Source organism: Capricornis sumatraensis, chromosome 13, assembly GCF_032405125.1.
Source record: "Capricornis sumatraensis isolate serow.1 chromosome 13, serow.2, whole genome shotgun sequence".
NCBI classification, from domain to species: Eukaryota; Metazoa; Chordata; class Mammalia; order Artiodactyla; family Bovidae; genus Capricornis; species Capricornis sumatraensis.
The window spans coordinates 68,095,141-68,119,667 of record NC_091081.1 but is presented as its reverse complement, the minus strand read 5'-3'; the positions used below and the strand labels follow the sequence as shown (position 1 = coordinate 68,119,667).

Genomic DNA, 24,527 nt, shown 5'->3' with positions numbered 1-24,527 from the left:
CAGCTATGAATGCCTAAGGCAGAGCACCAAAGGAAAAAGTTGACTCTGAGAACATTCTCAGAACATATCTGGAAGAGTTTGCTGGTTAATGCAGATACGTGTCCAAACAAGCACTGGTTTGCTCAGGAAAGACGCATAGCTGGCAAGTCTCCCTTGGCATGCAGAGCGTCAGTAATGCTTCATTTTAATGAGGGATCTTGGGGGTCTATAATAAAGACTATCTGGTATTTCCCATGTGTCTCTTTGGAACGTGGACTGATTGTACCCGTGGTAGAAGAAAAGCCATCAGAAAGTATGTAGTTCCTAAAACCTCTGGGGTGCTACAAGATTCACATAATTTAATGGTATCTAAATGAATTCACAGAAATACACCCAGCATTCCCAGAGTAAAAATCTTCTCTTACCATAGGTAAGTAAATATGAATGCAAAGTAATGAGACTGTTGGCAGGGGAGGGGAGATGGGAAGGGATATGAACTAAAGCTATAGGCAGTTCCACATGAACTGTAAACATCGTAACATCTCTGGAATAACTCTTAGCTTTCCTACCTGACTCTTCTGAAACATAAGATGACCTGGATGGGTGGGATCGGGGTGGGTGGGAGGGAGGTCAAAGCAGGAGGGGATGTAAGTATATGTATAGCTGATTCACTTCATTATGCAGCAGAGACTAATAAAATATTGTAAAGTAATTATACTCCAATTTTAAAAAAAGTCATCTGAACATCAAGTTCCTATATATAAAGCACATGCCTTCATTTTTAAGACATTATTTCAGAGTCACACTTTAACCTGTGAGTCCAGATCATTTGAACTTTTTCTTTCAGAGAGAGCCAATACTTAATGTTTTGGTTGGAAACAAAACCAACCTAAAATGTGACTAGGAAAACAAACGCTCCCCAGTCCTTCTGAACAGTGACTGGTCAATGAAGTGGCAGATGGAGCATGACCACATGTTTGTTCTAGGGTCTACTATCTGGATGTCCCCTTAGATCCAGCCATAGGGCGCGCATGACTTCCCAACAGCAAAGCCTCTTTTGGTTCAGATTCGGAGCCTTATTCAGGCAAAGTATGTGAAACACTGTTCTGAGCTTTATTTAATATTTCTGGGCTGGCTGGAGCAAAATGCTCCATGAGGACTGGACCTCACAAAGTGCTCCAGGATTCTGGTGGGATTAAGTACAGTTCTGGGGTGTTTGGAAGAACATGATTCAGTCCCAAAAGTTTACAGGAGGGGATGATGACCCAGAACTCAGCACCTGAGAGTCCCAAGAGACAGAAGTGCTAGGGGCAGAGACCTCTTCGGCATAGGCTAATATATTAAAGAGCACTTGGAATTATACAGAGAAATAAGAAAGTCTCTATCTTAAATAATTTTGAAATGTTAACACATGGTTAGAACTGAAATTAAAGTGAAATAAATTCATCAGGCAAAAAGTTTTATATCAGATAAATGTGGCCACCTCCCACTCGGGATTTATTCACGCCCAGTAGACCAAGTGGAGATTTCCTGTCATTTATTTACCCCAGTTTTTCCAAACAAAGCCATTAAATGCATGCTCTAGGTGACAGTCAGGCTTTAAACTGACTCAGGAAAATGGACATTTTCACTTGTTTCACTTCGAGGGTGGAAGTCACTCCCCAAAGAGGTCATTCCTTCTGTCCTCATTTGCATTCGCTGCAACTCCCTCACTCCCAACAAAAGCAACAATAACAACAACAACAAAAAACCCCCAAGCAAAAAAAGCAATACAACTGAGGTCCAAGAAAAACATTTAGTTTGAAAAAGAGTTGAAAAATGCAGCCTTGGAAGAAGCACTGCTTACATGGGATTGTTCAACAAATTCCTGTTGTGTGAGGTTTGGCATATACTTTCTAAAAATATAAGCATCTGGGGAAATGAGACAAAGCCCAGGTCTTGGACCAAATGAGGCACACAGTGTGAATCTGTTAGTGATTATATCCATAATGAAATATGTGCCCAAATTTAGCAGCACAAAATCTAATACAATACGAAAGCCCAGCAGGCACCATCCTTACCATAATATATAGCCAACAGAGAAGGTACATATGGCGGCCAGTCCGCTGCTCCTGCTGGGATACGCATGGTGTGATGTCCTCATCTCAATTAATATAAAGGGCAAAACCGTTGTGTGCTGAAAAAGAACAGAGACCAGGTGACACAGGCTCTTATCATCACCCCTCAACAGCTGTTTTGCCATCACTAGGAGAAAGGATAGTGTCATTTCCTAGCAAAAGTGCCTCAGCAGAGACCAGTGTATGGCTTGTCTAAGTGGTAGAATGGACATGAAAACATGTAGCCCATCAATTGCTCCCCTGGTTTTTCTTCTGTATCTTAGTTTTTAAAACTGTATTTTCTTTACTCTCATTACAGGAAATTATAGAAAGATGTAAAGGGAACAAACAAATTAGAATATAATAAAGGCATAAAAACAACCACTGTTAATATTTTGCTATACATCCTTCCCTCTCCCCTAAACTTTTTGTTCATATGATTTATACACAGTTAAGATCACACTGTGCATGCCACTTTATTTGGAATTACAGCAGGAGAATTTCTGATATGCAATTTTAGAAATTCTTTTAGAATATAAACCCTGACCAGAACTGCTGAAAACTCCATTTTATGGATGTATCAACATTTTTCTATCTATCCATCTATTTATTTTTGACCTCACAACATGGTTTGCAGGATCTTAGTTTTCTGATAAGGGATGGAACCCAGGCCCCAGGAGTGAAAGCGCTGAGTCCTAACCATTGGATCGCCAGGGAATTCCATGTACCAACACTTATTTAACTGATTTTTATTCTTGGTCATTAAGTGGTATAAGGTTTTTCAATTTCTACTTGAATAATTTTAATTTAAATAATTTTAAAGATATTCATTTTAAATCAATATCTTCTGTAGAAATCTTTGTTAAATTATTTTTAACTGATGTATTGATGATTTACAATATATTATATTGGGGTCAGGTATACAACCTAGTGATTTAAATTATTTTCTTACAGTCAAACGTTATGATTTTAAGGCTGTTGATACATAATGCCAAATTATGTGTGAACCAACAGCAGGTTAGAAAAGAAGGCCAAATTAGCTTGCAGAAAGGATGTTCTGGCTTGTACCAGCAGTGTATGGATTTAGATATGACGTTGGATGAGACACTCCAAAGAAGTTGTGTGGAATATTTCCACTTGTTTTCGAACCCAGTGGCCACTCTAGATTCTCAGTTCAGTGGGCCAGGATAGGGATAAAACGTATCCCCTCCATACGGTAAGAAGAAAGGAAGGACAAGCACTCCTGACATTGAAATCTGGTGGACAGACACAAGGGAAAACTGACTCAGGATATAAATTTACCTTCCATCACTGGAGAGTTTTCCAAGAGTAAGAAGATGGTGGAACCAAGAACTGAACCACCAGCAACTTTGAATTCTATTAAGGATACTCCTTAATGGTCATGAAAGAGTCTTTGTTCTGCTCTTGCTGTGTAGTTTGCATGTTCTAGGAAAAGGCAGGAAACCATATGTTATGATTTTCAAACTCTAATAAGTACTGTCACAAAATGGAACCAGGTAACAGGTAGACCTGGGCAGAAAAGACATGGTAGGGATAGTGAAGGGAACATCTTTGGAGCAACTCACTGTTTACATTCATAAAAAAAACAGGATATTGTAAGAAATGATAAGACACTGGCAATTCTTTGCTTTAAACTTTCTCTTCTAGATAATTATTCTGACTGCCAATACATGGCAATTAGACTACGGTATGCCTATAATGTCGGGTGGGTGACTCCATAGTTGGGTAGCTTTATATTTCCTTATCCTTTGCTTCTCTGTTATTGTTTTAAATAATTAGTATAATTAACTTTAAAGGGAACCACACAAAACTAACACCTGTGTTAATACAGAGATGGTATGTATTTTAAAGACTTATTTCATTGTGTTTTTTTTCCACTATAATTTAGTCACCTCAGATAATGTTGGCATAGAATTTCACCAACAATTTGAGATGCCAGAAATAGTTCTACAATAGTGATTTCATGTAAAAAGTCAAAAATATAGTTAGCAATAAGGCTGAGACTTCTCAGATCCCACATAGAAGGAAAATCCCTGCAAATCAAATGTTTACACTGAAGATAGTGGTGACTCTAATAGTCTGTGTTGGTTATAAAATGATATTATTTTTGACTTTTTAATATTAAGATATATCTAAGCTCGACTTCTTACTCCATTGCACCACACTGAGTAAAAATTCACTCATTCTTCTGTAAATCTGTATAAGGTCCAACCACTAATCTGAATATTTTTACCCAGTTAACATTATTTTACCAAGCCTATTTGCTGATCATCAGATGTCAAACCTGGAAAGGTTAGGATGTCCTTTGGTGATGCCAGGCCAAAAAAAAAAAAAAAATCTCTTTGAAAAATGAAAATCTCTCCAGGTCTCTTCATTTCTGGCATCATCGCCACTAAAAAGGAGCTACTTCTTCCATCAGCGAGGACAAAAGATCTTTCTGTGGCTAGCTGTGCCCATGCCAGTTTTGACCAGGGGCAAATTCTATATGAGAGTAGTAACAGCTTATTATGTAGAATTTTCATGCACTAAATAATGTATATCCCCTTTTCTAAAATTTTATAATGCAAATTATGTTTACTGATAAACATTACAGATTAACAAAAGTAAAAATAGTGCAAAATATTTACAGCAAATATAAATGTTTCTCTGCATGTAGCTAAAGTCTTATGACTAAAGAAAAGATATTTAAAAATCTGTGAAAGGCCTTGTTGAATCTCTAAGTTACCTTTGGCAGCTAACTGTGACTCAAAATCTGTAGCAGCAAGAGGGGCAATTACTTCAGAAGTAGGGGTACAAGAAATTCAGTTCTAACCCACTCCCAGGCAACACTGTTTCAATGACAAGAACCAGGAAAGAAATATTCAGCTCCATTTAAGATCAAAGCTGCACAAGAGTGGTAAGCTTACATTTTGTTCACTGTGGTATTTGTAGCACTTAAAGAAGAGCCTAGCACATAGGAGGGGCTCAATAAATATTTGTGGAGATCATTTAATCTTTGAAACCACATCCTAAATGAGAGTGACTAACTCTTTTCTGTTGATGGGACTAACAAAGACTCGGAAAAAGTAACTGTCTTTTTAAAAATTAGTTATTTATTTGTTGTTTTTGGTTGTGCTGGGGTCTTCGTCGCTGTGTGCAGGCTTTATGGAGTTGCAGCGAGCGGGAGCTGCTCTCTAGCTACGGTGCGTGGGCTTCTTAACCGCAGTGGCTTCTCCTGTCGCAGAGTACGGGCTCTAGAGCGTGTGGGCTTCAGTAGCATGTGGCCCACCAGTTTAGTGGCCACCCCCGATCCCCCACCCCCCGGCATATGGAATCTTCCTGAACCAGGATCAAACCTGTGTCCCCTGCATTGGCAGGTGAATTCTTAAGCACTGGACCAACAGAGAAGTCCAAAGGCAATAACTGTTGTGCCCTACTAAGTAAGTCTACCAAGTGTTCAAGACCCAGTTCTGTCTCCAAATTCCATGCTGTTTCATATATTAGAATTATGTCTTTAAAAGATATCAGAGATAAATCATGTTTGACTCAATAAGCTTGTGGCAGTACATGATCTAAGGTCACTTATGTTGTCTCTCAACAAACCAGAACTATTTTTTTGGTTAAGCCTCAATATAAACAAAAAGATTTTCACCGTGAGAAAACACATTTTACTAAATGAGTTCTTTCCTGTGACATATAGGCATTCAGAACAGTATCATGGAGGAAAGATACAATGTCTAAAAACTCAAAAGTCCTAATTCAGTCCTGTCGCATGCTACATGCTTTTTTAAATAATTTTTTTAGTCAATTCACTTTTTTCCCCTTAAATAAATATATTTAAAGGAAAACTTACAAGGTTTTTAAACTCTCCTAAATGGAATATATTAATAGAAGATAACCACAAAAACAAATACAATGAAAACTAATTGATCTGGATAAATATTCAATAGACACGTTTGCCCGTTTGATTCAGAAGCCTGTTCTATATGTGTTAAGTAGGGGTGTTAGAATTAGAGGGGCATTAAAGACGTGCACAGAGAGCTGGACACAACTGAGTGACTTAGTATGCCTGTGCAAAGACAGGCTAGAATGAAATAGAGACCCTTCTAAAGGAAATCAGAAGGATTGAAAGATAATTGAGAGAGAATTAGCTTTTCACCAGGTGACTCAATACTATTTAATGCCAGGGCCCTGTGCCCTTCAGTTATCTCAAATACCATCTGAGCCACACATCTATACCCTGGAACAGATTATCTGTAAACTGTACCTGTACCTTCTAAGTGCTGAATTATTTGACTTATGAACAGGTGTGCTTTTGCCAGAAAAAATGGAGAGACAGATGACTAGGAAGTTTAGGTATGGATGGAGGAACTTAATGGTATTTAAGAGGATTTAAAAAATGGATTTATACTACACAAGAAGGGTCTGGACTTGCTATGGGGAAAATACTTTCATTATTTGTGATGGCATTTAGTAGTCTATAAACTAAAGGGAAGTTTTATAATAAACTTTCCTGCAGAATAAATAGAAGGATTAAAATATATGCTGTGTGATGGCACAAAAGTAGAGCAGATGAATTAGGAGACTGCTCAAGATTACTTTAAAGTTCTAGCATCTGTGGTTATAGTCAGAATGTGTAGTACATAAAATATAAAATAAAATTTGAAGACTTTCACCTTCCATTTCTTTGGTCTTTCTCCTGCTTTCCAAAATATATAGATATTTAAAATGAACATTTAAAAAATTATTTATTTATTTGGCTGCCCCGGGTCTTAGCTGTAGCTTACAGAATCCAGTTCTCTGATCAGGGATCAAACCCAGGCCCCCCTGCATGGGGACCATGGAATCTCAGCCCACTAGACTACTAAGGAAATCCCCCAAATATTTTTTTAATAGAAAGGTATTGCTTCCATACCACATAACATGGATTAAAAATCATTTCAATGGACATTGGGGTACATTTACCTTTTGAAATAACTAGGACATAGAAACAACTTAAATGTCCATTGATGGAGGAATGGATAAAGAAAATGTGGTCCATATATACCATATAGACTACGGAATATTGTGCTATGCTGTGCTTAGTCGCTCGGTCATGTCCAGCTCTTTCTGACCCCATGGACTTATAGCCTGCCAGGCTCCTCTGTCCCTGGGGATTCTTCAGGCAAGAATACTGGAGTGGGTAGCCATTCCCTTCTCCAGGGGATCTTCCAACCCAGGGATTGAACCCAGGTCACCCGCACTGCAGGTGGATTCTTTACCAGCTGAGCTACCAGGAAAGTCCATCACTTAAATATTGGATCTTAAAAAAATGGTATAAATGAACCTACTTACAAAACAGAAATAGAGTCATATATGTAGAAAAAACCACAAACTTATGGTTACCAAAGGGGAAGGGTGAACAGGGATAAATTGGGAAATTGTATATATTGACATATACACACTACTATGTATAAGACAACTGAGTGACATATATAAAACAAATAACTAATAAGAACCTACTGTACAGCACAGGGAACTCTACACAATACTCTGTAATGACCTACATGGGAACAGAATCTAAAAAGCAGTGGATATATGTATATGTATTGACATAACTGACTCACTTTGCTGTACAGTGGCACAGGACTGGAAAAGGCCTGTTTTCATTCCAACCCCAAAGAAAGGCAATGCCAAAGAATGCTCAGACTACCAGACAGTTGCACTCATCTCACATGCTAGTAAAGTAATGCTCAAAATTCTCCCAGCCAGGCTTCAACAGTATGTGAACCGTGAACTTCCAGATGTTCAAGCTGGATTTAGAAAAGGCAGAGGAACCAGAGATCAAATTGCCAACATCTGTTGGATCATCAAAAAAGCAAGAGAATTCCAGGAAAACATCTACTTCTGTTTTATTGACTATGCCAAAGCCTTTGACTATGTGGATCACAACAAACTGTGGAAAATTCTTAAAGAGATGGGAATACCAGACCACCTTATCTGCCTCCTGAGAAATCTGAATGCAGGTCAAGAAGGAACAGTTAGAACTGGACATGGAAAAACAAATTGGTTCCAAATCGGAAAAGGAGTAATGTCAAGGCTATATACTGTCACCTTGCTTATTTAACTTATATGCAGAGTACATATGAGAAATGCTGGGCTGGATGAAGCACTAGCTGGAATCAAGATTGCCAGGAGAAATATCAATAACCTCAGATATACAGATGACACCACCCTTATGTCAGAAAGCGAAGAATAACTAAAGAGCCTCTTGATGAAAGTAAAAGAAGAGAGTGAAAAAGCTGGCTTAAACTCAACAATCAGAAAACTAAGATCATGGCATCTGGTCCCGTCACTTCATGGCAACAGATGACGAAACAATGAAAACAGTGAAAGACTTTCTTATTTTGGGCTCCAAAATCACCGCAGATGGTGATTGCAGCCATGAAATTAAAAGACGCTTGCTCCTTGGAAGAAAAGCTATGACCAACCTAGACAGCATATTAAAAAGCAGAGACATTACTTTGTCAATAGAAGTCTGTCTAGTCAAGGCTATGGTTTTTCCAGTAGTCATGTATGGATGTGAGAGTTGGACTGTGAAGAAAGCTGAGTGCCGAAGAATTGATGCTTTTGAATTGTGGTGTTGGAGAAGACTCTTGAGAGTCCCTTGAACTGCAAGGAGATCCAACCAGTCCATTCTGAAGGAGATCAGTCCTGGGTGTTCATTGGAAGGACTGATGCTGAAGCTGAAACTCCAACCCTTTGGCCACCTGATGCTAAGAACTGACTCCTTGGAAAAGACCCTGATGCTGGGAAAGATTGATGGCAGGAGAAGTGGTCGACAGAGGATGAGATGGTTGGATGGCATCACTGACTCTATGGATATGAGTTTGAATAAGCTCCGGGAGATGGTGATGGACAAGTAACCCTGGTGTGCTGCACTCTATGGGGTCACAAAGAGTCAGACATGACTGAGTGACTGAACTGATGATGATGCAGAAACTAATACAACATTGTAAGTCAACTACGTGTTAATATAAATTTTAAAAAGACAAAAAAAAAAAAAGATTTTCTTCCTTGGAAGCAAAACCATCTTTTGAATATGAGGGGTTCCAGACCAACCCTTGCCTAGCTGGATAACGAGAGAGCTGGCCATCCTCTGTCCACTGATTTGCATCAGTAGGGCACAGGCAGACCTTTGGGAATGTTCTCAAGGTAACGGATGCCTCAAATCGCTGTCTGAGCTAGCTACAAATGAGATTGCTGGGGATGTCTGGCTTGCTGGATTCCAGTGGAGCAGTGCTCATGGTGGTCCCCATGTAAGTAGAACCCAGTTCTTCCCTTCATGATTGTCAGGATAGGTTTTCTTATATTCCATGACAAATTTTGATCAAAAAATAAAAAATGGAAGGATGGCTCTGTGTGTGTATGTGTGTAATTTAACCCCTCATAAATTATAAATAAAATTATAAATAAAAATAATATGGAAAACAGCTCTAGGATACAGAAAGGCATACACTCCATATTTTAACATGAATATTTTGTTCCTTTGCTCTGCCACCCCTTAACCAGAGTAAAAGGGGATTAAAACAGAAATTTCTGTGCTATCATGAAGCAACAAGGAATTTCCAAGTTTGAAGTTAAAGCCCATTGTATTAGCAAAACATGATCTAAAATGATAGGAGGGGTGATATGAGAAGGACCGCGCCCCCCCGCCCCCCGAAAAAGTCACAAAACACTGACAGTTTCTAACTTTTGCAAAGCTTCTGGGCTCTCCAAATAAGGCAAACGTTTGATGAACGCACAGAAAAGCAGCGCTGGGTGGAGCATGCGCAGAACTGGGGTGGGGCTGCTCCTGGAGCAACCGTAAATTCAGTCAGTGGATGTGCCCAGATGGCAATGTCAAACCGGGCAGCTTGGAAACAAAGCTGAGGCAGGCTTTAAAAATCCTGAATTTTAAACTCTGAAAACCCAACCAAATGTTTTCTCCTGCCACCAAAAACTGTCATTATTAACTTTATTAATTGGTCGGCTCAAAATCTGCCACCTTCCCTCACTCTCTTCACAATAGGGATATTTTGGTGTTTTTTTTAATCCTCAGGAGTTTCCAGTCTCTAGGAGTCAAATGGAACTTCCCCGTGTCAGGGGCCTCCCTCTCCTGAGAGCTGAGGTGCTGGCTTTAATGTGGTCACACCAGTACAGTATGATACAGAATCTCCCCAGAAACACCAGAGTCTTTGAAATTGTGCCTTTTCTGTGTGGAGCTGGATACCTGTCACCGCTGGCTCTCAAACTGTCCGAGATACGCTTACACAGGCTTCTCAGAATGAGGCTAGAAATGTGACCCAGGGTCAGAAACATAGATTCAGATGGAACCAATATTTCTTAAGTGTCAGTATGTTCCAGGCACTTCCAAAATGCTTTATGGACTCAATACTAAATTTGGGACTCATCCAGTTCTAACATTAGCCCCAGCAGCTCTTAGGATATGGTTTTAATAATTAGGCCAAATAAACAAAACAGAGTCATGCACTGAACCAAGACATGCGTATCTTTGCAATTAAAAGCAAATGATGCATTACAGAAACAATTAACACTGGGACAGTGGTACCAGGCTATGATTTCTGCATTTAAAAAGCAGTTTTAATATGACTCGAGGGAAGTTAGTATCTCCTGCTGAGTCTTGCTAGTGAAGGTATCCACAAGGTGCTGAGGCTCTGTGGCATTATTGGGAAGCTCTAGAGTGCTGCCTTCTTTTCAGCCCAGCAGCCTGGGGGCCACTAAAAGGAATTTTGTGAACGCGGTTCCAGAAATAACCCATGCTGTATCTTAAAAGGTAAGAGTGACTTGAAAGTGACCCCATAGTCACTTGTTCCATGAACATTTCACAATTAGTATCTGTGGTTCACACAGAATAGCAATGTGAGGATGACTGGTCTGAGATGATCAAGTGATTACAACATGAGGTGCTACACACAGATGTGCACACTCAGGACAGCGGACAACTGGTGTAGATGTGCACACTCGGGACGGTGCAACGATTGGGGTGACCTGGTCTGCTGGGGTAGGTCGAGGGAAAGCTGCACACACCAGAAGACATTTCAGTTGGGTGTTTACATGTGACTAGGGCTTCACAAGTAGAAGAAAGGGCGCAGGAAGACGTTCATTTACCAGCTCAAGAGGAAGAAATGATGTAAAGGACCCGTACAGACCACTAAGGAACCATCACCATGTCACAGGACACGAAAGAGCATGAAGAATGGTGTCTGGACAGCTGAGGTGGGCAGCAGCCAAATCGTGCAGTATTTTTATATGGACTCTGTTTCTGTAAGAAGCAGAGGTAGCTCTGCTTAAATTCCTCCATACAGCTGGAAGTGCACGGACACAGGAGAAACATACTTGGGTATTGATAGTAGAAAGGGCAATATACTTTGGCCACCTGATCCAAAGAGCTGACTCACTGGAAAAGACCCTGATGCTGGGAAAGATCTGAAGGCAAAAGGAGAAGCGGGTGGCAGTGAATGAGATGGTTAGATGGCATCACCAACTCAGTGGACATGAATCTGAGCAAACTCCGGGAGATAGTGAAGGACAGGGGAGCCTGGCAGGGTCTCAGAGAGTTGGACATGACTCAGCAACTGAACAATAATAAAGTAGAAAGGGCGAGCTGGAGGCAGGATGCAGGACAGACTGGAGAGAGGAGAGATTTGTCTACAGGCACGGTCCTCTCTCCTTCCTTCCCTTTGTCCTGCCCGCTCTTTCCTCAAGGCCGGAACCTGACTCTCTCCATGACTTTCTTCTAGGTCTTCCTCAGCCTCCTCTCTCCCTGACCTCTCTACAGCTTCCTCACCTACAGTTTCCCCCTCTTTACTTCTCTTTTCTCTTTTACGTTAATAATTGCCGTACTACTGGAAAACAGTACAGGGGAAAGACTAAAAGAGAAATCTGGTCTTCATTTTATTATTATTTTATTGGGGTGTAATTGTTTTAAAATGTTGTGTTAGTTTCTGCTGTGCATTGAGAAAGTTCTGGCAAACATACACGATAGGTTAAACAAGCCAATGACCTCATTCATCTCTCTGTCTCATGTTGCTTCCCCCATCATTCATTACGTGCAGAAACACTGCATATACAATCATAAGAATGTTTACCATTTCCTAAGCTTCTAATACAAGCTCAGCTTTATATACTAAACATTTCCAATCAGCATTATATCTAATTCTTAGAGCAACTCTAATGAAACATATTTTCATCTCCATTTTATAAATGAAGGAGTGGAGGAACAGGGATGGACTTGTCAGAGGTTACACAGAAGTAGGCAATGGTGCAGCCAGCCTTAGACCTCGGATTTGTGAGCGTGAAAGTCTCTTAGTCATGGCCGACTCTTCATGACGTCATGGACTGTAGCCTGCCAGGCTCCTCTGTCCATGGAATTCTCCAGGCAAGAATACTGGCATGGGTAGCTGTTCCCTTCTCCAGGGGATCTTCTCAACTTAGGGATTGAACCCAGGTCTCCCGCATTGCAGGTGGATTCTTTACCATCTGAGCCACCAGGGAAGCCTAAGAATACTGGAGTGGGTAGCCTATATTCCTTCTCTAGGGGATCTTCCTGACCCAGGAATTGGACCTGCATTGCAGGTGGATTCTTTACCAGCTGAGATACCAGGGAAGTTAATAGAGCTCAGATCTACTAGACTCCAAACCTGTGTTTTTTTCCTGAGTGACACATACTGCTCCCCGAACTAGCTTGTTTGTTCATTCATTCAATAAAAAGCTTATTGTACTCCTGTCACATGCAATTCACGATTTCATGTGTTTAAATATATTCCAGGATAGAGCAGACAAAGATCACTGCCCCAATGGATGGCTGTTCTCGGGAATGCATTTCAATTTTGTTGTTGTTGTTCAGTTGCTAAGTTGTGTCTGATTCTTTGCGACCTCATGGACCGTAGCACACCAGGCATTTCAATTAGGCAAATACAAATGTGGAGTCTCTCAGCTCAGAAAAGACCAAAGTCATTAGGACTGCATAAGTATTAGATGAGATTCTGTAGTAAAAGTGACCTATACAGTACATGAAAAAATAACTGAGAGATTTTGGGAGATCTCTCACTTAAGATGAATTGCTAAATGATATTGTCTAATATCTACTGCATGCCAGTCCTCTACATGGATTCAGTTCAGTCGCTCAGTCATGTCCAACTCTTTGCAACCCCATGGACCACAGCACACCAGGCTTCCCTGTCCATCACCAACTCCCAGTTTGCTCAAACTCATGTCCAAAGTCATTTATATCTTACAGTGATCCTCTGAGGCATATGTTTACATCAATTCTGTTTTACAAAAATCGAGGCACAGGGAAGTTGAGGAAGTTGCTCTGGGTTCACCAACTGGAAGGTAGTGGGTTTGGGCTTAGACTTGGGCAGTTTGGCTTTTGGACTTATTCTTGAACTGTGATGCTCTATTACTTGTGAAGCCCTTGGGAAGACCTGAGGATTGAGAATGGTCAGTGGAAAAATGGAGACAAGGAAGTGATGGTCTTGGTCTCATGACTGTGTCTGGGAGGAGAAGCTTGGCCCTTCCCTCACCCACCCATTCACTTCAAGGGGCTTCAAGGGCTGAAGGATGAGGGGCCTCTACACCCAAGGTTAAAAGGGAGACTATCAGAACAGACTTCCCATTCATATTTGGGGGTAAATCTCATGGGTACCAAGAGCCTCAGGTAGGCAGAGAGAAAGGAATAAGAATAATCGCAGTCCACTGACATAGGGAGGCACTGAGATGCTATGGGTGGCTGTTTCTTGTCTTTTCTTTGGCCTCAGTTCAGTTCAGTTCAGTTGCTCAGTCCTGTCCGACTCTTTGCGACCCCATGAACCACAGCACGCCAGGCCTCCTTGTCCATCACCAACTCCTGGAGTCCACCCAAACTCATGTCTATTGAGTCAGTGATGCCATCCAACCATCTCATTCTCTGTCTTCCTTTTCCTCCTGCCTGCCCTCAATCTTTCCCAGCATCAGGGTCTTTTCAAATGAGTCAGCTCTTTGCATCAGGTGGCCAAAGTATTGGAGTTTCAGCTTCAATATCAGTCCTTCCAATGAACACCCAGGACTGATCTCCTTTAGGATGGACTGGTTGAATAAATGTATTTGGAAAGCATTTTAGTCGGTGGGTTGAAAAGGAATGGAAGGAAGAGTAATGGGAGACATATTAGAGGTAGAAGGAGAGGGAAAGGAAATTTAATCAGGTGTTCCTGTCATCAGGAAAATATCCAGCACTCTTAAAGCTCATGACGCACTGTCAAGTTCAGGGAGCAGGTACAGAAAAACGAAACTCATTGTGAGGAGCACTCTGAAATTAAAAAGAACTGGCAAAATAAGAAAGTAGGACTTTAATGTCATTCATATGCTTCTCTAAGATTATTTTGAGCTCCATAGAAATATGCATCCAAGTCCATCAGCGTCCTCTACTGTTAGGGTATTATTCCGACCACTTGATTCCCTTCTCTGAAACCTTCTCACTCTCTTCAGAACAAAGTCCAAGTTTCTTACCACTGCCTTCAGAGACACATCCCATCTACTGGACTCAGCTGGCTTTTCCAGACTAATCTCACACATTTTGTACTGGCAACTTTACTGTTCCACCAAAAGACCTTTCGTGGCCAGGCCTTTGCTCACGCTCTTTTCTCTGATTATAATCCTCTGATATTTGGGAGCTTCTCTTTAGTCCACACTGAAGGCATGGTCATTTTCTGCTTATCAGAGAATCATCCCTCACAGATCTCTGCTGCTTCACAGTTAAGTTGGGCAGTGGGACTAGTTCTGGTCAATGCTGCTGCTGCTGCTAAGTCGCTTCAGTCATGTCCGACTCTGTGCGACCCCACAGACAGCAGGCTCCCCCATCCCTGGGATTCTCCAGGCAAGAACACTGGAGTGGGTTGCCATTTCCTTCTCCAATGCATGAAAGTGAAAAGTGAAGTCGCTCAGTTGCTCAGTCGTGTCCGACTCTTCGCGACCCCATGGACTGCAGCCTACTAAGCTCCTCCATCCATGGGATTTTCCAAGCAAGAGTACTGGAGTGGGGTGCCATCACCACAGGCTATTATTAACAAGAGTGATGTGGTCGCTTCTAGGTTGATGCTGGTGTGAAGATACTGAGTATCAACAGGCCACAGAATGCTACAGTGGACACAAAGGAAGGGGAGCACCGTGAGGTGTGGGGAACTTCTTTAGGGAGAATGGGCAAGCTTTACTGACCATTGTAGACTTAGCCCCCTGCTCTGAACAGGCAACTTAACAGTGCCTCAACAAACCTTTGTTCAAGGACCACGAAAATATGACTTTCCCCTAGGTAAGCCCTGTTTTCCATTAGTTTTAATATTAAAAAGACCTGGCCATTTAAGATGAATAAAAAATAAATTTCTAGATGCAATATATAAGTGCATTAAAAATACCTTCATCTTGAAGGGACAAAAAATAAAATTTTCTATTACAGATAGGAACGGGACTACTTTGCCCCAAATCATATTCATCTGGTACTAAATTACCTAACTAAAGCAGAAGCTAAACAGTCACAAAATACAGAGAGGCATTAATTTTTTGAAGTGAGAAAAAAGTAACACATTTCCATCAACTTTGGTAATTTGCCCGCATTCCTCCACCACAATACATAAGCAGATTTCAGCCATCCCAAAGAAGCTTCTTCACCGAGTCTTCAAATACAATGATTTCAAATGGTTTTCATTTAGCCTTGTTTATGATAAAATAAATGTTATTCTGATTGATTGGCAAATGTCTACCAGCGGCTATAGGAGCAATTATGTTTGACATGAAGATGTTATAAAATCTATAACCCAAACCTTTAAAGCCCGATTTGAAATGTCAAATTTGACTTATGAGAACCAGTTATAATCCAGCTTCACGCAAAAAGCATTAAGTTAATGCTGAAGCAAAGTACTGTGGCCAAGTGTGCGCTGGCATAATTAATCAGGGATGTTTCAGAAAAGAATCGTCTCCAAGAGGTTATTGATTTACTGTCACGACACGTTCTTCTTACGGCTGCGCTGGTGCTCTGGAGCCGGGATGCACTGGCATGCATTTTTCAGTGACTAAGCCTTGATCTGTCCTCCTGGAATCCTGCCATCCTCACTGACATCTGCAAACACTCACATTTGACAGCCTCATGCCTGAGCCTGGTGGCTTCCAAGTTGACTAGGATTAGTTCAGAGGGGTTTTGGACTAGACTGAGTGTAATCGAAAGCAGAGAGCTGTGAATCTCCAGAGGGTGACATGCACCCTGCCAATGGCATCATGTTAATAGAGAGTGTGCATATGCATACACACACATACACGCAAACACACACACATGCACACACCGTAAGGCATACGCAAATCCATCCATGAGTACACACATGCATACACCCACATACGTGTGTACACACACACACACACACAAATACACATGCAAATCCCCACACACAACAACATACTCAGGAATGGGGAAGATTTCAGCTTTAATCTTTAAATTTCTCTCTATTTTTAAAAATATGTATTTATTTATTTGTTCGGTTGCACCAGGTCTCAGTTGTAGCATGTGGGATCTAGTTTCCTGACCAAGAATCAAACCCGAACCCTCTGCATTGGGAGCATGGAGTCTTAGCCACTGGACCACCAGGGAAGTCTGGAAATTTATTTCTATGACCTATTAAACTAAATTCAAGCTTTTTCAGAAGCACTATTTAACACGCATGAAAGTAGCTGTGATTTAGCTCTTTTTCACAATCATTCCATGACATAAGGTAATACTGTCAGAGGAGACTTTACAGCATCAAGTATTTAAACATTCTCCCAAAGATTACCAGGGGAAGTCAAGGGAGAAAGAGGCAATTTAGCTCAGAGCACAAAACGTTTTCTCTGTAGCCTCTTAATTTGACTTTGCAAACGGAAAAGGACACACTTTCTACTCAAAGCAATGCTGGTTGTTACAGTCATGTGGGTGGTCGGACAGTAGGTCCTAGGGGAGAGGGGGGCCTCTAGGAAATGGATAACATCTCTGTTGCCCTGGGCACACAGCACATCAAGTTCACTGCTCCTTCTAGGCCTTTGTTCAAGCAGTCATTCCCTGCACATTCTTGTCTTGCTTAGGCTGTACTGATGATTAAGTAGTCAGCACTGAATCCAGACTCTAGTAGCTGCAAAGGCTCTGCTTGCTGTGGAGAGATGGAGAGAAGGAAGGACCAGGAAGCCATTCACCAGTAGAGGGCTATATAACTTTGAGCCAACAGGGGTCCCTCTGGACCCCAGGCTCTTCATCTGTAAGAGTCTGCAGCAGTTGAGAGCAGGGATCCTGCGCAGGTCAGGTTCCCTGTGAAGCAGACTCTTGAGATGGGAACTGGTGTGCAGAAGTTTATTTGGGAGTTTCTGATGGTCAGTGCCCGTAGGTGGAAAAGAAGGGCAATAAGGCAGAGGGTGAAGTATGCTCATGATGCTCAATGAGGGTCTTAACTGACTCTACCAGGAGATCTGAAGCTGGGTTGGCCCTTCAGTGTTGTCCCAAATTGGGGTAAACGGGCCAGGTCTTTATCCCAAGCATGGACTAGTGATGGGATGTGGCTGTCTGGGGAAGGGGGACTGACCTTTAGCAAGATGGCTTGGTTCAGGTGAGAGTGGCTCCCAGAGAGAACTTCCAATGAGGGGCTGAAGAGGCAGCACCTCCAGCTGCTGGGGAAGTAAGTCCTTCGGTCCCCAAAAGGGGCCCACCCAGGACATCACAACGCCAGGAGACCATACCCACAGTCATCACGCAGCCAGGTCCAATCTCTGTGTGTGATACTCATCAAGGGAATATAGCAATATATCAATACAGTGATGGGTGGTTTTCTGTGCTCTGTGCTGTGCTCAATTGTGTCTGGCTCTTTGTGATCCCATGGGCTGCGGTCTGCCAGGCTTCTCTGTCCATGGGATTTTCCGAGCAACAATACTGGAGTGGGTTGCCATTTCTTTCTCTGAGGAAGATTCCCATCCCAGGGATTGAACCCACATCTCTTGCATCTCCTGCACTGACAGGTAGATTCTTCTCTACTGCACCACCTGGTTGACAGCTCACAATTCACTCCTGGACTATGACTGCCCTGACATCATATGACTTACTGATTTAGGAGACAAGAAACTGGTCAGTATACAGTAAATTCCTCATTACCGCCTAGTTTAGGATCTATAAAGGCAGCTACCGTCATTTTATACATGGTCATGCATGAGTAACAGGCTTCCTTGACATATAACTGGGTCTCTTACTAACCAAGGCATGGCTGGCACTTAATGCCCTCCAAAAGTTGCCATCCATTTGTAGCTATACAACAACTTATTCCTCTGAGTAAGGCTGAATCAGGCACCTGCTAGACCATGTAGTTTTGGTCCCTGTGAATCTGAGGCTCCAGGAACAATGCCAGTCATACGGATGTTGCAAAGCTCTCATTCCCCTGTGAGACAGTGCGTTTGGGAGGGGCTTCTGGAGGAAGAAGAATCTTCATGCTCCGTATCTAGATCACACAAAAGACCTTCAGTTTTATTTTTCCTTATGACCTTAGATCCTGTAACTTGCACCCACTGACCAATACTTTGAATGATTTTGTTTGCCAATATGTATTGGAGAAGGCAATGGCACCCCACTCTAGTACTCTTGCCTGGAAAATCCCATGGATGGAGGAGCCTGGAAGGCTGTAGTCCATGGGGTCGCTGAGAGTCGGACACGACTGAGCGACTTTACTTTCACTTTTCACTTTCATGCATTGGAGAGGGAAATGGCAACCCACTCCAGTGTTCTTGCCTGGAGAATCCCAGGGATGGAGGAGCCTGGTGGGCTGCTGTCTATGGGGTCACACAGAGTCAGACACGACTGAAGTGACTTAGCAGCAGCAGCAGCAGCCAAGATGTATATATTCAAGTCCTAATCCTCCCCCATTTTTATATAATTAACCAAAGACATATATTTTTGGCTAGCTTCAGATCAGTATGAGATCAATGGTATTACCTACCCAGTGTTCAGTTCAGCCAAAGCAAAGAAACCTGACATTTTCATTAGCCTCTCCAGACCAAGGGGAGAGAAACATTTTTGCAAGCTTACACACAGCTCAGGGACTCTTCCCCACGTCTACTTTTGTTGACCCCATTAAGAGTCAGATCCCCATTCTGCAAATATCTTAGGTAAATAGAAAAATCCCTAGTGTCTGCAGTCGTGAGTGGAATTTACGACTCTTCACCCGGAGCCTTCCTCATTAGTGGAGAGTGGACTTTTAAGAGCTATTCATCACTTTTTGTCTGCAGGTCAATTCCTTGCTCCAGCCAACATATCTCCCTGACCCAATATTCCTCTCACTTTGATAGCCATAAATCTCAGCTTTATGGGAGCCACTAAAGAAGGAAGTTGGATGAGGTCAGAGCTCACTCGGAGCCTTGAGAATCTTTTCGGTCTCAAGAACTGAAGAGGATGAAGGGAGAATGGATGAGAGAAAGACTGTTCAAAAGGTATCAAATGAGGACCGTTATGGGTTGTGTGAACTAGATATGACAGCCAGTTCCCAGAATACTGGGGCTAGGAATAAAGCAAGCTGAGGAATATAAAAAGCTGTGTGCTGAGCTGTATGAGGAGAAGCAGCTTCTGGGTTATGAAAGTGGAGCGGACTGAAAGTATAAATCGATTCAGTAAATGTTTTGGCAAATTTGTGAGTATGATCAATGAAAAATGGATTACTAGGAAAGGCTAGGGTGTGTTAAGAATATCAAGTGCCTTTAGAGCTGAAGGCAAATAAGTCCTTCTCCAATGTAGCTGCAGGGGACCCTGTCCTCTGGCCTTAACTGACTTGGGGTCTGACCCTTGACGGGGATTGCTTCCGTCCAGGGAAACAAGATGATTCCCAGTGTTTGAGCAAAGATGTTGGAATCCCTTAGAATCTTGAGCAGGAAATGTTTTACAAACGTAGGTGAGGGACAGGGAAGGGAAGGAGAGATAACAGGACACTGGCAAGGGCCGGGGCTGCGTTTATGAGTCACGTGCATATTCTTTTCTTCTTAATCTTTATTTATTTTTGGCTGCGTTGGGTCTTTGTTGCTGCATAGGGGCTTTCTTTAGTTGAGGTGAGCGGGGGCTACTCTCTAGCTGTGGTGTGTGGGCTCCCTGCGGTGGCTTCTTTTGTTGAGGAGCATGGGCTCCAGGGTGTGGGCTCAGAAGTTGTGGTGCACGGGCTTAGCTGCTCTGCTGCTTGTGGGCTCTTCTCAAACCAGGGATAGAACCTGTGTTCCCTGCACTGGCAGGTGCTCTTAACCGCTGGACCACCAGGGAAGTCCATGCACAAAAACTGGGAGATCAACTCTTTTGGTTCTAATTGAGTCGGCTCTTGATCATATTGTTGTCTTTGATCAGTTCTTGCGATCATCTCTGGTGATTTCCCTCTCAATGCCTGCCACGAATGGGCCAGGGCTTCCCTGATAGCTCAGCTGGTAAAGAATCTGCCTGCAACGCAGGAGACCCCGGTTCCATTCTGGGGTCAGGAAGATCCACTGTAGAAGGGATAGGCTACCCACTCCAGTATTCCTGGGCTTCCCTTGTGGCTCAGCTGGTAAAGAATCCACCTGCAATGCGGGAGACCTGGGTTCGATCCCTGGGTTGGGAAGATCCCCTGGAGAAGGGAAAGGCTACCCACTCCAGTGTTCTGGCCTGGAGAATTCCATGGACTGTATAGTCCATGGGGTTGCAAAGAGTTGGACACGACTGAGCAACTTAGGATAGGATGAATGGACCATGTCTTATCTTTAATTCCCTTGAATTTCTCAACCATGGAGCATTACAGATAAATAGGATTCTGAATCAGAGTAATGAAATGTCACTGAATGACATCTGGATGCCCCTGGTGCAGCTTTAAGGGCTAGAAATGAAGCCAGCGAAGTACACACTGTAAGAAGCTTTGACTTCACAGCCTTGTGGGGACAGCCGGAAAGGAACACGCACACAGGGTTTTCACATAGTAGGTGCTGAAGCCATTTTTGTGAAATGAGGGAATCAGTTAAGGATTTTGCAGAAATCCTGTGGATGCCGAAGGCCTGACTTGGTTACTTTCTGTCTTTGAAAGTTTACAGGGAGGACGAAGGGGTCTTTCGGTAAGGGTCTCTCACAAAAGCGCGATCCTCTGAGGTATACTGTGTCCAGCTCTTGCCAAACTTAAATTGTATCCATGTTAAAGAGGAAAAAAGGCTTTAGCACATTCCTTTGGGGGAATGGAAACAATTTATTTTGTTTGTTTCTAATGGAGAGGGTTTGCTCCAGAATCTTACTGTGAGGTCTGAGAATCTGGGTTGAGGACCGCCAGGCAACCAGAGGGGAGAGAGAGAGAGAGTCCCCCAGACCTTATCAGGTGATTGAAACAGCTGGGCTAGCCAATTATAAAGGCAACCCATAAAATTGAGCTCCTGGATCTAGGTCAGGAATACATTTTTAGCTAAGTATTAGATAAATTGGTGTTCTTTCACAATTCTTTTTGTTTTCCTTAAAAATACTTGTGTCTTAAAAGTAAAACCTTCCTCTGCTGCTCAGCACAAGCAACTACAGTATCTTTTTGCGGGGTGGGGGTGGCAGTGAGGATGGTTTCTGTTTACTCCTCCTCCTTGATATTCAGAAAATGAAATTGTCAGGCTTCCAATTCACCTTCCTCGGGAGCAAGAAAGTGGACGGCACGGATGCAAATGACCTCGAGATAACAAGCCAGGAGCTTTTGGAGAGATTCTCAGGTTTCCCAACATGAACTGGATGATGAGAAACATAAGCACAATTTCTCATCTGCTGGTGTTCCCTGAAAGCTTATTTTATAATAGAATTTATTTCCAAAGGGTGGACTTAGTCTCCTAACAAGAGTAGAGCATTGTCATTGCCAACCTGCAAGTGTCAGAACACAGCCTCAAGGTTAACATGGGTGGCATAAATAACAAGGACAACACATCCTCCTCAGAGTTCCCAAGCCTGTAATAAGATCGCTGGCGTGTTCAGTGATATATGGGCTCTTTTTATTTTCAGCAGAGAGCAGGACGCTTTGGGTCTTCGAGATACTGTTTGATTGCTTTGCAGAAACCAATCAATAACACACAGGTAAAGTTTTCTGCAAGGCACATAAATCCTAGCATGGGGAGACCAGCTGTTGTGAGGGTCTGGATTGGTGCCAGTTTCCAACGGGGGAGTCTCAAGGAAATGATCCTGAATCTGGGGCTTTGTTTGGATTTCAATGGAACATAATCGGGCGACATCTGGTCCCCCACCTTGTGCTGGCTTGGCCACACTTCCTCCGCTGTGGCTCTGGGCACCTCCTGCAGGGCTTCCTGTGAGTGCCAAGCACCAGTGCCCTGCCCGTCACCAGCTGCCAATCAGTTTTTCACAGTGGGGGACAGAAAAAGAAACTGGGGCCTCGAAAACGCCTGCTGAGAACGACTCATAAAAATGATCTTAAAATGCAATTTGGGTCCCACTGCCCCACAAGCTACTGGACACGAGACAAAAGAGAATTACAGAATTAACTTTGGGGTTGGAAAAGCGAGCAGAAGGGACTGAGGATAAGCATAGGAAATTAGCATGTGGCTACAAGGTGATGGAAAGGGAAAGAAGGGGTGAAAGACCTAATGCATAAGGGTTAATAATAAACAAGTTCATGGAAATACAGGTACCCTTACTAATAAGCAGTTTCACTCAAAAGAAAACCATTTTCACATATTAAATTATCAACTCTTTATTTTAAAATAAGAAAACCTAATGTTGCAAGAATGAGGTGAAAAACACAGACTCATGAACGCTGGACAAAGAACACATTGCAAATACTGTTTTGAAAGCAAACTGACCTTATTATCAAGGGCTCCAAACCCTTTCCCGAAGACTGTAATTGAACTTCTGAGATCTAGGCCAAAGAAATAATAATTACCCTGCATAAAACAGATAAACACACCCTTCCTTGGCCTAGTAAAAAAAGATATTTTCCCAAACACTACTTACAATAGTAAAATCATTAAAACATATCTTAATGATCTACAATGAGGGAACAGTTTTTAAACTAAGCTATAGCCACTCAATGGAATATTATGTAGCCATTAAAATACATTAAGAAAAACACTTACACTATCATATTTAGACATCAAAGAAAATCAAAGACTACTTATACTATCAAACATATTTTAGAAAGTCTTGTTTGTAAAAGAATCTAAAAAGAACATGTTGTAATGTTAACGGTGACTTCCTTTGTCTGAAGAACCCAGAGTCATCTTTCTTGTTTCTACATTTTTCTATTTTTTCAAATGTTCTTCAATTTACATATATTACTTTATTGTTAAAGATAACTTCATTTAAATATTTAAACATTTAAAAATGTTTACACTAAAGAGAATGTGACATATGTGTAGGAAAATATCAGAATATAGCATTAAAAAAAAAAGAAATACAAACGAACAAGGCACAGCTTATAGTATAAGCTGAGAAGATGAACAGGAGAAAGGGCAAATGAGCAAGTCCCAGATAGCAGATATAAAACACAGTGAGAAGAGGAAGAAGCTTAAGTGAGTGCCTAAGTGAGTGGAAGAATGGAAGAAAATCTGGCAAAATACCAGGACACAGAAAAGGGAAAGGAAAAGGTATCAGATAAAAGTTGTAGAGCGGAATAGTAGAACCCTTTTGCTTGACTAGAGGACCATTTAAAAATGCTTGGTCACCAGAAGTAATTGACTTTACAAACAGAAAAGTCACACATGGTGGGGCCAAGTGAAGGAGGGGTACTAATCTGATTTTCCTTGTACACAGGTCTTGGTCAAGAGTTATAGTGTCTTAGGTTTCAAGTTTTCAAGTGAGTCCGCTGGGGCCGAAGTGTCCTAACAAATATTCCTGGGGATTAATATCCCCCTGTTTATCCCTGGTGTTAATTTTATGTATATTTCAGGATGGCTAAGCAGATTTGTTTGAGTAGGAATGTAAAGGGGACAATATTAGAAAGGACTGGAGTTGAAATGCACATTTCAATGCACATTGAAAACGTCTGAAAAACTGACCACAATGTTTAGACAGAAAAGTAAATTGCATGACTCTCATTTGTGGTGCCCCTAATGATTTTCTGTCCCTGGACTGGCCCTCTGGGACACTGGACAGGACAGCATGATTCTAAGATCTTCTACTTGCTAGATTGTAAACCTTAAGAAAAAAGTCCTCAGTTTATAGTCTGCTTGATGTATATTGGCTGCCTCTATCTTTTCCTAATTCTGCGTAAAATCCCTTCCTTCATTCTAGAAATCCTTAAGAATCCTATTTCTTAAAACTCACATATGATTAAGTAGTACATTAATGTGATTCTTGGCAGCAGTTTCCTCCATTTGAAAGCCATGGATTCCCAGAATTTCCTTATTGTCTCCACCTCTGCTCCCTTTTTATGTTGCAGCTTGGAAATATGGTGAGATAAAACA

General features: G+C 42.0%; 1 protein-coding gene across 7 annotated transcripts in view; it reads right to left on the bottom strand.

Moving 5' to 3' along the window:
* The window catches only part of AIG1 (androgen induced 1), a 260,489-nt gene that overhangs the window by 31,909 nt on the left and 204,053 nt on the right, over positions 1 to 24,527 (bottom strand). For 5 of the 7 annotated variants that reach the window (XM_068984916.1, XM_068984915.1, XM_068984920.1 and 2 more), the window contains exon 4: positions 2,040 to 2,155. The exons of the other annotated variants lie outside the window; for them this stretch is intronic. In XM_068984916.1, coding sequence (XP_068841017.1) covers positions 2,040 to 2,155 — 116 coding nt within the window. The remainder of the gene's footprint in view (positions 1 to 2,039; positions 2,156 to 24,527) is intronic. 7 annotated transcript variants of the gene reach the window in all.